Here is a 13,841-nt window from a genome sequence, read left to right as displayed (position 1 = left end):
GAAATAATATGAAAATTGGAAGATACTTGCTTCCTACTGTGAATCTGTTTGCTTAAAAAGCTGTACGAATTTTAACTTACATAAGTGGTGTATAAGAAAATCTGCTTCCTCAAATGTTTGCTGATAAACATTAACATTCTTTTTAATTCTTGCCAATCTGATGAGCTATAAATAAAACAACTCATCTTATTTTAATTTGTATTTCCCGAAAGTGTATTCGGAGAACAAAATAAATAATTCACCCTTAATGTTTGCTGTTGAACTTTGTCCTTTTAAAATGTAAGCTTTAAAGATTATGATGATTTTAATGATTGTTATTTCTTCTAATAAATATTATTTTTCTTTTAGCTGATTGTATGAGTCACAAGCATGCAGGAAAAAAAAGGGCACATTTTTCTTCTATTAAATTTGAATGTGTATTAATTTTGTATTTAGGGCTGTAGATTTGTACAAAATAGTATCTTTAATTCTGTACTGAACATTCACCCTGAGGACTCTGGTCTATTGATTGAAAATTTTAGTCCCTCTAATAGAATTATGATGCATACTCCCAGTGAAAAACATTCAGGTAAAGTCTTAGAAGTCCATATGCTTCTAAAGACTGAGGCCACCACTGAGGGTTTCCAGGAATTTTGGCATAGCATTACATCACTTCTCACTGAGTACTTATAACCCCACATCCAATATATCAGGGAGTCCCATCAGCTCTACCTTCAAAAGATACTCACAATCCAGTTGCTTCTCATCAAGTCCATTTTACTGCCTAGCTCACTGCTTTATTGCAAAGGACTCCTAATTGTTCTCCTAGCTTTCATCCTTGCCCCTTCCAGTCTATTGTCAATAGCAATGATCAACTGTCTAATAAAGTGTTCAAACATAGCAGATCACAGCCCTCTCTGCTCAGAGCCCGTCAGGCTGCCCATCTCAGTCCAAGCAAGGACTAAAGTCATCACGGGGACTTAAAGGTACTGTTTAAGCTCCACCAACACACACCCCCATTTACCTCTCAGACATCTCCTGTCTGAGCCTAGCTCCCTCAGTTCCTGCCACACAAGTGTCCTGTCTCTCAGTCATGTCAGAGAGACTCCTGCCTGACACATTTGCACTCACTCTGTCTTCAGTCTGAAATGCCCTTTCTACAGAAGCCCGTCCTACTTAAAGTTACACTTTCTCACGTGCTCTTTTGTTCTTATTATTTGTTTAACTTTCTCCTACAGTCCTTATCATCATCTGACCTAAAATATATATCACTTATTTTGTTTACTGTCTATCACTCCCATTAGAATGTAGGTCTGCAAGGATAGAGATGTCTGTTAATTGTTTGCTTTGTCTTCTGTTGTATTTCTAGTGTGCGCCTGGCATTAACACTCCTGAATGACTGAATAAATATCTGAATTGCTGCTATTCTCCTATAAGTAATATTATTTTGGATAGATATACCATCGGTCCTATACATTCCAAGTTTAATTTTATGGCTCTTCACTGTATTCTGATATTTCATTAGCTTCAGTTTATATTTATTAAATATTTTTAAACCCTGACATAGACAAAGTCTTATCATAAAGCCCTGCTGACATTTATTAACATTACTGTTCTTGACAGTATTTTTATAGAAATATGACTGTATCAAGCAGAGAGTTTGTGAGCATTATCATCATTTTGAAGTAAAATGTTACCAAGTTTTTCAGTTAAATATTTTGTAGACCTCTGGCATTTGGTACAGCCAATCACTCCTCACGGCTGCAGTATTCTGTATCTCAAAATGTGTTCTTGATAGTTTTCTTTGAGATAACTGCCCTTACAAAGTACTCTGTACCTGGTAGACTTTCAAAAACATTTATGGAATAGAATTGATTCTTGCATGTGGCTGTGCACTTGTAAGATTCACTAAGGTGTTAAATTTAGCAAAATAATGAAGACTTGGACCAAACAAACAAAGTATTATCTAGCACTCATATTCAGAAGGCAAACAAAAAGTCTGGTATTTCTAAGTTTGTATATGGTAATCATGTGGTCCATAAAAATCTAACTTCCTAAAATGTATTTTCAAATGCATGCTAGGGAAAAACCAATAAATGAAAACTAATATACTTAGAATTGCTGTGATTACCTTTTGTCCTTCATAACCTTGTATTCCCAGTTGCATTATCCTGTATTCCTTTCAGGTTCTCATGAAAACAAAATGAACATTTTTTTGTTTTGTTTTGCCACTCTCCATTAAGTGACTAAAATGTAGCCATTTCATAATTTGAAAGGAATTATAAAATCGAACATTTTATTGTAAAAATTAATTACCTTGCATATGAATAGCTTTAACTTTATGTTCAATTTAAAGTATTTTTTCACTTAAATAATTGCTTCCAAAATAGGAATGAGAAATACTATGTAAGATACGGCTTTAGGAAGTCAGAATGACTAAATATTTGTATTTGCTTCGATCATAACTTGAATCTTATTGTCTTTGAATCTTATTGAATTTATTGATAGAAATATTTAATCAAAGATTTTAAAAGATGAGTTTAGTGCAATGGTTTCTAAACCTTTGCTCCTCCGTTAAATCCTCCTGCAGAAACTCTTTTTAAAATGTTTCCATTGCATACCACTGCAACCTGCTTTTCTTCTCTCCACACAATCCAGGTAATCTTCTTTTACAACACCTAGATTGTTTATTCCTCTCCTGTTCCTCACTTTTGTTTTCCTACCCTGGTATTTTGATATCTTTTTAAAAACAAACTCCATACCTGTCACCTTTTTAAACTTATAGTAGTTTCTAATATTTGTATATGGTCTATAAAAAATAATGAGGTTTTTCCAATGAGAATGGTGGTCATTAATTCTGCCATGTATCACAGTGGAATGTGTCATTCCTCAGCAAAATATAAGCTCACAACTGTGTGCGAAGACAGCTCTTGTTTGCTTTGGCTAGGAGCATGGTTTATGGGGAAAAAAAATTTAAACAGGTCATTAAGAAATATTCCGGTTCTCTCGTTAATGTCTTTGAGCTGTGTGTGTGAGCAGAATTGCTTAGTTTTGGGCACCCTGGCATTCTGTAAGATTGCACGTTTAGAAACCTCTGAACAGTAAAGCCTTGGCAGTATAGCTTGTCATTAGCACCTATCAAAAATGTCAGATGCTTTTTTTTCAAACTCTATCACTAGCAACAATATTGCATAGTTATTAAAATATGGGAATTAACTACAAAATCTGCAAGTTGCAAACAGTGTTGTAAATCAACTAAGCAATTAGCATAATATTTTTTAAGTGACTGAATACAAATTCAGAATTATGAAGTTATTATCTAATAACCCAACAAGTGATGTGAATAAATCCTTGCTAATATGAAAATTATCAACCACTGAAACACACTTTTCTACAAACAGGTCTATGGATCCTCATGCTCATGCATTTAGATTGATAAACTACAGGCATTCTGTGAAAGCTTCATTTATTCCAGTTGCTGAGGATTGTGCTTAGAGAATCTGTCAACCAAATAATCTGCAAATCCAAGTCTGCAATTTGTTTTCATTTAATAGGCAGACAAGTTTTCACCAGTTTATACTCAGTCCTATTTGGAGCTAATTGCTGGAAAGTGAATTTTAAAAGCAGAATTTTATCATTTCTTGTTTCCTCCCTCTGTCCCTATAATAGAAGACTCAAAGCCACCAAATGCACTTCAAAAATATATTTAAGTAGGCGCAGGCCATAATTGCCTGTCAACTGCATGGTTGCAAAGGACCCCTAGTCCTGGTTCCTGCCACAGTCACTCAACACTTTCTCTGAAATTACTTTCTGATTATGCTATTTCCCTTCTGCAAAGCTCCAGTTCCTTAACAAATAAAACGCAGTAACTTTAATATGGCTTCAATACCCTCATTATCTACTCCCATTTAACATACTTTTTCTTTCTTTGTATTGAAATGTGTAACACTCATACAGAAAAAAAGTTTAAACCATTAATTACTTAATAATAAAGTAATAAGCAGATAACCACTGCCTAAAATGAAAAATAGAATATTGTCATTACCACAGAAATCATCTTTCCTTGTTCATCTTTCTAATCATACCCTCCCCAGCATCCCAGAGCCAATCACCCAGAGGTGACCACTTTCTTGATTTTCTTTATAGTGTCTTCACCCAGATGTGAATCCTTAAATAAATGGTCATTTTACTGTTACAACTATGGAATCAAATTGTCTTCTTTGAGTATTGCTTTTTTCATTCAATATGATTCTTTTAAACGTTCATTCATGTTATTGTGTATCACTCTGCTTTCTTCAATTTTCAGCTGTTTACTATTACATTGCATCAATATACCACAATATATTTATCTTTTCCATGTTGATGGACATTTGGATTTTTAGATTATTTCTAGATTTGGGTTGTTACAATCAACGCTGATATAATATACATTCGTGGGCATATATTTTGGTGCCCAAGATTCACTAGTGTTCAAACTTCAGGAGTGAAGTTACTGGGACATGGCTGTCTATATCTTCATACTAGATAAGTGTTTCCGTAACACTCAGAAACAAGCAAAGCGAACTTGCTTATAAAGATTTCAGTCTCTGCTAGATATGTCAAAATGTTTTCCAAAGTGGTTGTACCAATTTAAACATACAGCAGGAGTCATGATAGCTCTTATTTCTTCTTAATTCTAATTCTACAGTAGCACTTCTTATAATTTCCAATTTCCTGCCCTGCCAAAAAATTTCCCTTTATTTCCTTAAAAACTGTAAATATAATTCTCATGATATGAATCTGAAGTTTTCAGAATCTGTGTTCTTACGGTACGCTAGTTCTATACATGCGATGTAATTTCCTTTTACATGTTACTTTGACGTTTGCTTTGAACATTGTATTAAACCAGTTATTTGAAGGAATAATGTAAGACCTAAAATGAAAATACTGTCCTCCTAAAAGATTTTTATTTTTTTCTGCCAGGAATCTGGAGTCTGTAAATGTCACATCACTTTAAATTGCATTAAAATACAAGACAAATTATGGCATCCTAGATTTTAATCCATAGGTTGCAAAATTTGAGGTCCAAAGAAATAAAGCTGAAGTAAGATGAATTCTGATAATGCCTTCCTCTTCTGTAACTTGCTACATTACATTGAGTTGAAACTTTTGTTTCTAATTTTTCTTATCTGTTAAAATAGTACATGGCTTGTAACCCCCAAAATGGTGATTGTCGTTTTTTTTTTTTTTTTAACAATTTCCTTTGTATTTCTCTGGTGTTTTGTTTATACAAGTTATGTTTTTCCAGTATGTTGCTTTTGTTTTGCTCTGTGTTTTTCCTGGGTACATGGCTTTTCAATACTAGGTTATAATTATTTTAAAAGTAATGTCCATGACTTTCTATCATAATTCTCACTATATTGAGTATAATAACTTGATGCAGTAACTGCTCGATACATGTTAAATATATTTGAGTCAGTGAGTGAATAAATTTTGGAAGTAGGTGCATAGATAAAAGTGGGTAAACCAAACTCAGTACTGCCATAGAGAAGGAACTAGTATCTTTTCTATTTTAGGTTCCAGAGCTTCTATCAAATATCTATTGCTGTGTTTATCTGTCCAATATATTGGCTGATTGCCCTCATAAGGAAGGACTGGTCTGAGTAGGATTTATGAGTAGTGATCAAAATGTGTAATAGAGCTTAAAAATAAATCTTAAAGCAGTGATCTAGAAGAGAAGTGGTAAGATGTAATAAAAGTTTATTTAGGATGTAAAATTTAAAAAGCATGCTCATTAATAATTCATCAGCCCTCTTTAAAAGAACCCTTAGTATAACCGTGTTTATTCTGCACCTTTAATCAATTGTAGCTGATGTTGCTGGGAGCAGGTTTTGACAATAGATTTCCATAAGGGATCCATTTGCCTAGGAATTTATTTATAAAGTTGGAATTAAAAATCATTTCTAGGGGGAAATTCAGCATATTAAGCAAATGTAATGTAGTTTAGCAAATTAAACAATTGTTCTAAAGATGTACAAATAAAAATGAAAAGAATCAATATTTCATATGACAGCATACATTGGGATGTTATTTTGCCACATCGATCAGTTAGCTCTGCATTACAGTTAATAGTATTCTTAATTTTTTAAGTGTCACGTTAAAGAGTGGCATTCCATTTCTTGGTGATAAAATTGCTGCTGAACCTAAGAGATTTGTTAGATGTTAAAGGTCATGGATAAATGGAGAATATATATGGTCCAAAATTATTGGTAGAGGAACCAGTCAAATAAAATCTTTCATGAATCATCTTTCCATTGGTTTGTCAATGGATAGATGTTCAAAATACAGAAATGAATGAGTTGTGTATAAGGAAATAAGTGCATGCTCTCAGCATTTACAAGATACTGTAAACAATCAGTGTCCAGTTAAGACTAGAATTTTGTGGTCTTATTTATATGCTCTCTGAATATGATCTTTATTTTGGAATTTCTTCAACCCATCCTGATTCTAATGACCTCATGATCTACTTTACAGTATTTGTGCAATGCGTAGGTTTGTACTTGTCCAAACAAGCAAATGAACAGAAGCAAATTCTGCCATATTATCTGGAAGTTTATATTTGGAATCAAAGAGATGTTATGTATTTTACACACAATATTAAAGATTAAGTTTTTACTTTTCACTCATTTTATGTCACTTAGATTAAACAAGTCAGTATTTACAAGGTTTTATTCATTCCCCAAATTCTCATCTATTCATCTATTAGTCTATCAATGTTCATTAGTATCAAACAGAAAAAATTAGGATCTTAACAGTAAGAAATTGAACTTTTAAATTTTTCTTACATTCTAGAACCCTAGAAAGTTAGTCTGGGTGTGGTATAGCATTTCAAATGTCAAGGACAGACTCCAGTCTTGTTTTTCTCTTATATGTAATCTAAGATATTCACCAGAGCTCTAGACATTCTGTGTTCATTCCAGCTGGAAGAAGTAGAAAAAACATAAGAACAATTGCACAAAGCACCCGGCTTACATCCCATTTATCAGAATCAGTCACATGGTCTCACCTTGCCTAAAGGGAGACTATAGATTGTCTTTATTGACAGTAGTGCTGAAATGAAAATATATAATTAATGAAGAAGAGGAGAACACCACTGGGGGACAAACAGCAGTCATTGCCTTTGGCTACTATTCATTTACTGGTTTATTTTACTTGATAAGATATAAACAGTTAAACAAGACCAATTTTTCAAAAAAAAAAAAAAAGAAAACATCATTAATTTAGAAAACCAAGATTTTTTTTTTTTTTATTACAAACACCACAATATCAACATGGTTATCAGTGAGCATCATGCTCTCTCCTGGGCCTCTGAAGTGAAATGGGACATCTAAATAATTATTTACTCTATTTTCATTATTTTAAAAAAGGCACTACTGAACAAAATGAAGCTCTCTTGGCTCTGAACAAGTTGAAAATTTATCTCATGGTAATTTTTACAGGAAAAGTGAATGGTATGGTGGGCAATATTACTATAATAGATGCAATGATTTTACAAAGCACTTAGCGTCTTTGAGTAAAAGCCAAAAGCAAAGTATTATTTTACAGCTCAATGAAGGCTATTTTGTGAGTCCCTAAGGAAAAATGATCCAAGGATAAAATTTTTTGGTATTCTGGCCGGTACCCAGGATAGATTTTAACCTGCCCACAGGACTGGATAGACTATACACACTGTGAAAGGTTACCTGTAAATATTATTGTTGCTAAAAGATTTCTGAACAGGTTTAGGAAATTAAGGAATAGATTATCTAATTTTCTGTAGTCTGCCAGCATGTATCAAACCAATTGAGCTCTCTTAACACCGGGTGTTCTAAAAAGTGAAAGGGGACTATTTGTTAACTGTAAGAGAGCAAAAATGCAAAAAGATAAAAGAGGTGGAAGTAGAAGCCAATTTGCTGAATTTTCTAAATTACACAAATTACCAAAAAGGTAAGTGAATTTCTCATAACAGTAGTCGAGAAATGACTTTTGCAATGAAATGCGTGTTTATATCGAAGTTTCATAATTACTTGGCAAATAACTTCCAGTAAATGTGATGATATACACTGTAGCTAAATTATATGTTCCTAGAAGTTTTTATCTTTTCAAAGAGATTTATGTAGATTATGTCTGTTAAATATTATCTTGCATATTTTTTACATATACAGATAATAACTGCCTGATGATAGAAACAATAAATCCATGGTCTCTTAAATATGATTTTATTATTGATGAATCTTAGGTTGGTCCTGAGATGGCAAGAAAAATGAATTCATGGGGGTTTCTGAAATTTTGTAGTCACTTTCATCGAATTTGGTAATAACTAAATGAGAGATGACAAGAAATTGGGTGAATTGACATTGTTTGATAAAATGATGCATTAATAACACATAAGTTATATTTCTAAGTTATTCTCTCACAGTGAAAAAGCAATTTTTAGACTGGGAACAAAACTCTTTGTAGAATTAATCTTTGCCTTAAGGGAGCAATATAGATTGACGTCAAGAATTTTTCGTATTTCCATGCAGGAAGAACCTTTCGTAATGGTTTCTGAAAATGTCCTGGGTAAGCCGAAGAAATACCAGGGCTTCTCCATTGATGTTTTGGATGCCTTATCTAACTACCTGGGTTTCAACTATGAAATTTATGTTGCACCGGATCACAAGTATGGAAGCCCACAAGAAGATGGGACATGGAATGGCCTGGTAGGAGAGCTAGTGTTTAAGGTAAGCATTTCTTTATTTCGTTGATTGGTTTATTATCACGTATCTAAAGGGTCACTATAACCCTTGGGAGCTAATTTCATATAAAATGAGTGCAAGACAAAGCACTGGGTGGCCATGTTGAGTGGAGAAGTCTCAACCAGTACTATTTCATGAACTTTGTGGAAGGAAAAAATGGTAACAATATAAAGCTAAATTTTTAAATATTCCTGATAATAGAAAAGTATCTAGAGCAAGGATTTACCTTTACCAAAGTTATACTCTAAACATTTTTTTCAGTATATGATAACTTGATGAAGTCATAATGCAATTTCCAAACACAATTCCTGTCATTGTGTTCATTTTAAAATGCAGCTTTGAAGAATAAATAAATAAGATTCTGATCACTTAGGAACTAATCATTTAGTTCATGGATCTAAATAAGGTAAATTTATCCTTATATTTTACTCCTTGTTCTTGCAATTCTCAGAGAAGTATTTAAACTTCTATATTTCTTTATCTCTATTTCTGTTGGTTTTCACTTTATTTGGGGGGCTCTGTTATTAGGTGCATACACACTTTTAATTATTATGTCTTCCTGATGGGTTGTTGAATAGTCACATTTAGGTTCATAATTTAGTATCTGATTTCTATGTATTCTATTTTTTTCCCCCACTGTTCCTTCTTTTTTTGCCTTCCTTTGGATTAATTGAATGTTTTTAGTGTTTGATTTTATTTCCCTCTTTGCTTTTTAGTTGAATTTCTTTGTATTTTTCCTTGTCTGTGGTTACTCTAGAGATAGTAATGTGCATTCTTATCACATTTTATCTAGATTAATATTATACCATTTCACATTAAAAAAGTAATAACTTACAACAATATAATTTGTTACATTATGTGTTATGTATTTATATTTTATGAACTCCAAAGGAAAATGTCATAGTGTTTTATTGAAATAATAAATTGACTTTTAAAAGTATGAAGGGAAAAAAGACAATTTCTGGTATTTAACCTCTTATCTACTATTTCTGGGGCTTTTTATTCCTTTCTATGTATCTGAGCTTCTACCTGGTATCATTTACTTCCTGAAGAACTTTTAGAATGTCTTAAAGTGCAGTCCTGTAAGTGGCAATACTCTCAACTTTAGCTTACCTTAAAATTTCTTTCTTTACCCTTATTTTTTGAACAATATTATTAGCATATAGCAAACTCTGAGTTGACAGGTTAATTTTTTTCTGAATACTTTTTGTCTTAGTGCTTTCAAATAGGGATATTGCTGATTTAGATTTATGTTTGACAAGAGCACTGAGAATCTCAGAACATAGTCACTTATAATCAAAATATATTTTTCTTCATACTTTTTTTATTGTCTAAGAAAAAAATTATAGGTGCAGTAGTATTATTCCTAATATCAAGGCTGGTGATTTTAAAGCAAGAGCAACCTTTTATTTTAAAAATCAAAATAAAGTTATTATTCAACAATTTTTCTAGTAGTAATAAATGTATTTTATTATTATTTCACAGTATAAGTGACACAAAGCATTATATTGATTTCAGGTATAAAACATAATGATTTGGTACTTGTATATATTGCAAAATGATTACCACAGTAAGTCTAGTTAACATTCATCACCATATATAATTTTTTTTTAATGACTTTAAAGATGCCATTCTATGTCTTTTGCCAAATATTGTTTCTGATGAGAAGTTAGCCATCATTTGTACCTTTGTTCTTTTTTTTTTTTAGCACAGGAGTGGCCATTTTTACGATTCTGTTTCCATTTTTGATGGTTTTGATATTTAACTATGATTTTCTTTGTATTTATCTTTGTTAAGGGTTCACTGAGCTTCTGGGATATGTTTCACTAGATTTAATAAATCTTGACAATTATTTCACAAATATTTTTTACTTTCTTCCTTCTCTTTCTCCTCTTTATTTGAGACTCAGAGAACATTCAAGTTAGACCTTATTAATATTGTCTCTAGGTCATTGAGGCCTTATTTATTTTACTATAATGTTTTACCCTCTTACCTTTAGATTGGATCATTTATCTCATCTGCTTTTAGGTTTCCTGATTCTTTCTTCATCATTTCAAATTTTCTGTTAAGTCCATTTAGTAACTTTTTTATTCTAGATAGCTTATTTTTCAGTTCTAGAATTTTAACTTTTTAAAAATAATTTTCATTTTTCTGCTGAGATTCCCCATCTTAGTCATTTTAACCATCTTTCCTGTTATGTCCTTGATCATATTTATCATAGCTGCCTTAAAGTCCTTGTCTGCTACAATTTCAACACCTCTGTCATCTCAGGGTAAGTTTATATTGACTGGTTTTTCTGTTAACCATAGTTCACATTTTCCTCCTTCTTCATATTCCTGGTTCTTCACATTTGCTTGGAACTGAACACTGTGGTTGGTACATTGTTGAGACTTGAGATTATGTCTCTTAGGTTGTATACTCTAAAGAGGACTGACTTTTGTTCCAGCAGTTTGTTAAATTACTATCAGTTACCCTTGAATCTGTGGAGGTTTGGTTTTACAGACTGTTAAGGCAGGCCTTTTTGATTTTACTTTAATTCCTAGGACAAATCCCTTAGTGCTGGCAGTCTCTGTATTCCTAAACACAGCCTTATGGAGTTTTGTGGAAAGCCTATGGTTATTACCAAGCCTTTCTGATAGGACTCAACATATTATTTCTATCTCCCTCACCATAGGTGGCAAGGGTCTTTTGTTCAGATCTTCTATCCTTTTGGATGTTGCTTTCTGCTGTTTTTTTCTCGTAGGGTCATTCTTACTCACCTGCTGGCTACGAGTCAGCCAAGGATTTGAGGAAAGTTTATGTATACATTTGGGGGCTTGTTTCTCTGTGGCTCCCTACTTTCTGTGATTCGCCTTTTGATTTCTGGATACCCTGGCTGCCTCAAACACCAGTCTCTGACACATTAAGCTAATGAGACTCTGACTTTCTGCTTAAGCTCCAGCTACCCCTTGTTGCCTAAACTGAGGTGGGTCCTCAGTGAATAAGCCATATAAAAGTGGCTCTCACCCAGAGCAGTTACCATCTTTCAGGGCTTGAACACTTTCCAGTTTATGCCTGCTTTTGGTTGATAGGTAGTCTCTTTAATTTGTGTTTTTTAAAAATTAGATCCAGAATTTACAGTCATCATTCTTTGTTAGGTTAATCCAACAAAAGATTATTTTATCATTGCCTGGACTGGAATTATTTCTGGAATGCTTAAAAGTATTCAAAAAACTAAAAGATCTGTGTTGTTTCCAAGAGATGTAGAAAAGAAAAAAATTAAAGGTTTTGAAAGCAGTGATAGGAAAAACAATAAAGCTGTTTTTATATCCTTTAAAACTTTACTGACATCAGTTTATTTACTAACCCCATTACATATGGAATTTTGTGTGAAAAACATTAATATCATTATTTTAATAGGAAAGCAGGAATGATCCATCCTCATCCCTTTTATTAAAATCACGACTATGTATCTTTTATTTCTTTATTATAAACCCACAACTGTTTTGGCTTTGTATTTCTGAGGGGTCTTGCCTGAACTGAACCCAAGTGAGCCTTCATATTAAAATAAAGTTCAAGAAAGAGAAGAAACATCGTATGTTTATTTTATAGAAATAGTAGATAAAATCCTTAAGAGTTATCATACTAACAAACTTCACTTGCTGAATGCAAGTGAAAAGTGAAAAGCATTGGAATTAGTCTAATGTTGGTGCTGATTTTAGTGTGGTTGTGCGCTTGCTCTAGTTAGTTAAATTTTTTGAGACTTTCTTTCTCACCTGTAAAATGAGGAGTACACGCATGTTAGTGGAAAGGTGACTTCCAACTATAATTTTTAAAACATTTTAAGAATTTATTATGTAAAAACCACACACAAGCAATAGTATGTTGTTCTTCATAAACACGCTATTTATTGCAACTAGATTTTTATTTTGTTCAAGATATTTAGCCATTCTGACTGGGCTTTAAGAAATACTTATTAAGCAAGTAAAGGAGGAGAAGGCTACCTAAGAGTTTGTTGGAGCAGGCAGAGAGCTAAGAAGAAAACTGAGAAGATGTGGCATCAGGAAAGTCGAAGGAAAATAACATTTTAAGAAGGAAAGGGCAGTCGGCATTACAGAATGACTGCAAAGATGCTGAGGGTACCTAATACTCTCCTTAACTGTATTCTGATTATTTATTACCCATAGAAACGTCTGCTTTAATTTTCAGCAACTTAAAATGTCAATGAAAGTATATAAATAGTAATCCAGTAAAATATCAGAAAGCAATTTAGGTTGCCTAACAAGATTCATCTTATTAAAAGTTTTATCACGCTTGTTTATTCCTGTAAAGCAAAATAGCACTATTGAAATGGCGTAATAATGTTATGACAGAGCTCCAGAAAAGTAAGCTTATTACTGTTATCTATTTTTCACTAGTGTAGACATTTTTCATGATTCTAAGAATATTTTAAATAACAGTAAATATTGCCATCGAATAGCCCTGTGCGTGACAATAAGGCTTCTAAAATTAACAAGATTGTCTGCCTTCCTAAGAGGAAATCAAAATTAAAAGTGTTTTTGTCATGGTGATTCTGGAAAACACATTAAAAACAAGTCAAGGAGGGAACGTGGAAAGTTTCTTATTTCTTATGATTGTTCAGCTGTGATTTTTGAGGTTGGCACTGAGGCTTCAGAGTTGGTTTGATCTCATGTTAAAGGGTCTTCCCACTAAAACTACATGTTAGGGTTCAGTATATACATGATTCTTAGACAAGGAAATACAGACAGAGAGGGCAAGTAATCGCCTACATGTATATATTGAGTCTATTTAAAAACTAACAGTGTAGCAAAGTCTCCTCCATTCCCACTACTTTTATAACTTTCTGCAATTAATATGCTCTTAAAATTTATGAGCACACAGATCTGGCCAAAAGATGTTTCAGTGTGAAATAGACAAATGAGAGAGATGTTCTGCTCGGTGCAGGAGAAATTGTTACGGGTGAGTTAATGTGGCTGATAAATTATTTTCCCCTGGTTCAAAAGGGAAAAGCAGAAGTGAAAGGACCACAGAGAACTTTATACCATAGAAGGAACAAGTATATCAAGTTTAGATAGAAGTACAAAAAGTTAAGAAAACAGTGAAAGA

The 13,841-nt window shown here is 32.8% G+C and overlaps 1 protein-coding gene across 7 annotated transcripts in view; it reads left to right on the top strand.

Moving 5' to 3' along the window:
- The window catches only part of GRID2 (glutamate ionotropic receptor delta type subunit 2), a 1,297,966-nt gene that overhangs the window by 964,697 nt on the left and 319,428 nt on the right, over positions 1 to 13,841 (top strand). For all 7 annotated transcript variants that reach the window (XM_074343780.1, XM_074343790.1, XM_010953544.3 and 4 more), the window contains one exon: positions 8,523 to 8,720. In XM_074343780.1, the coding sequence (XP_074199881.1) occupies positions 8,523 to 8,720 (198 nt within the window). The remainder of the gene's footprint in view (positions 1 to 8,522; positions 8,721 to 13,841) is intronic.

This window comes from Camelus bactrianus, chromosome 2 (assembly GCF_048773025.1).
Source record: "Camelus bactrianus isolate YW-2024 breed Bactrian camel chromosome 2, ASM4877302v1, whole genome shotgun sequence".
Taxonomy (NCBI): domain Eukaryota; kingdom Metazoa; phylum Chordata; class Mammalia; order Artiodactyla; family Camelidae; genus Camelus; species Camelus bactrianus.
Note: the sequence above shows the minus strand (reverse complement) of the source record. Positions and strands in the feature narration are given on the sequence as shown.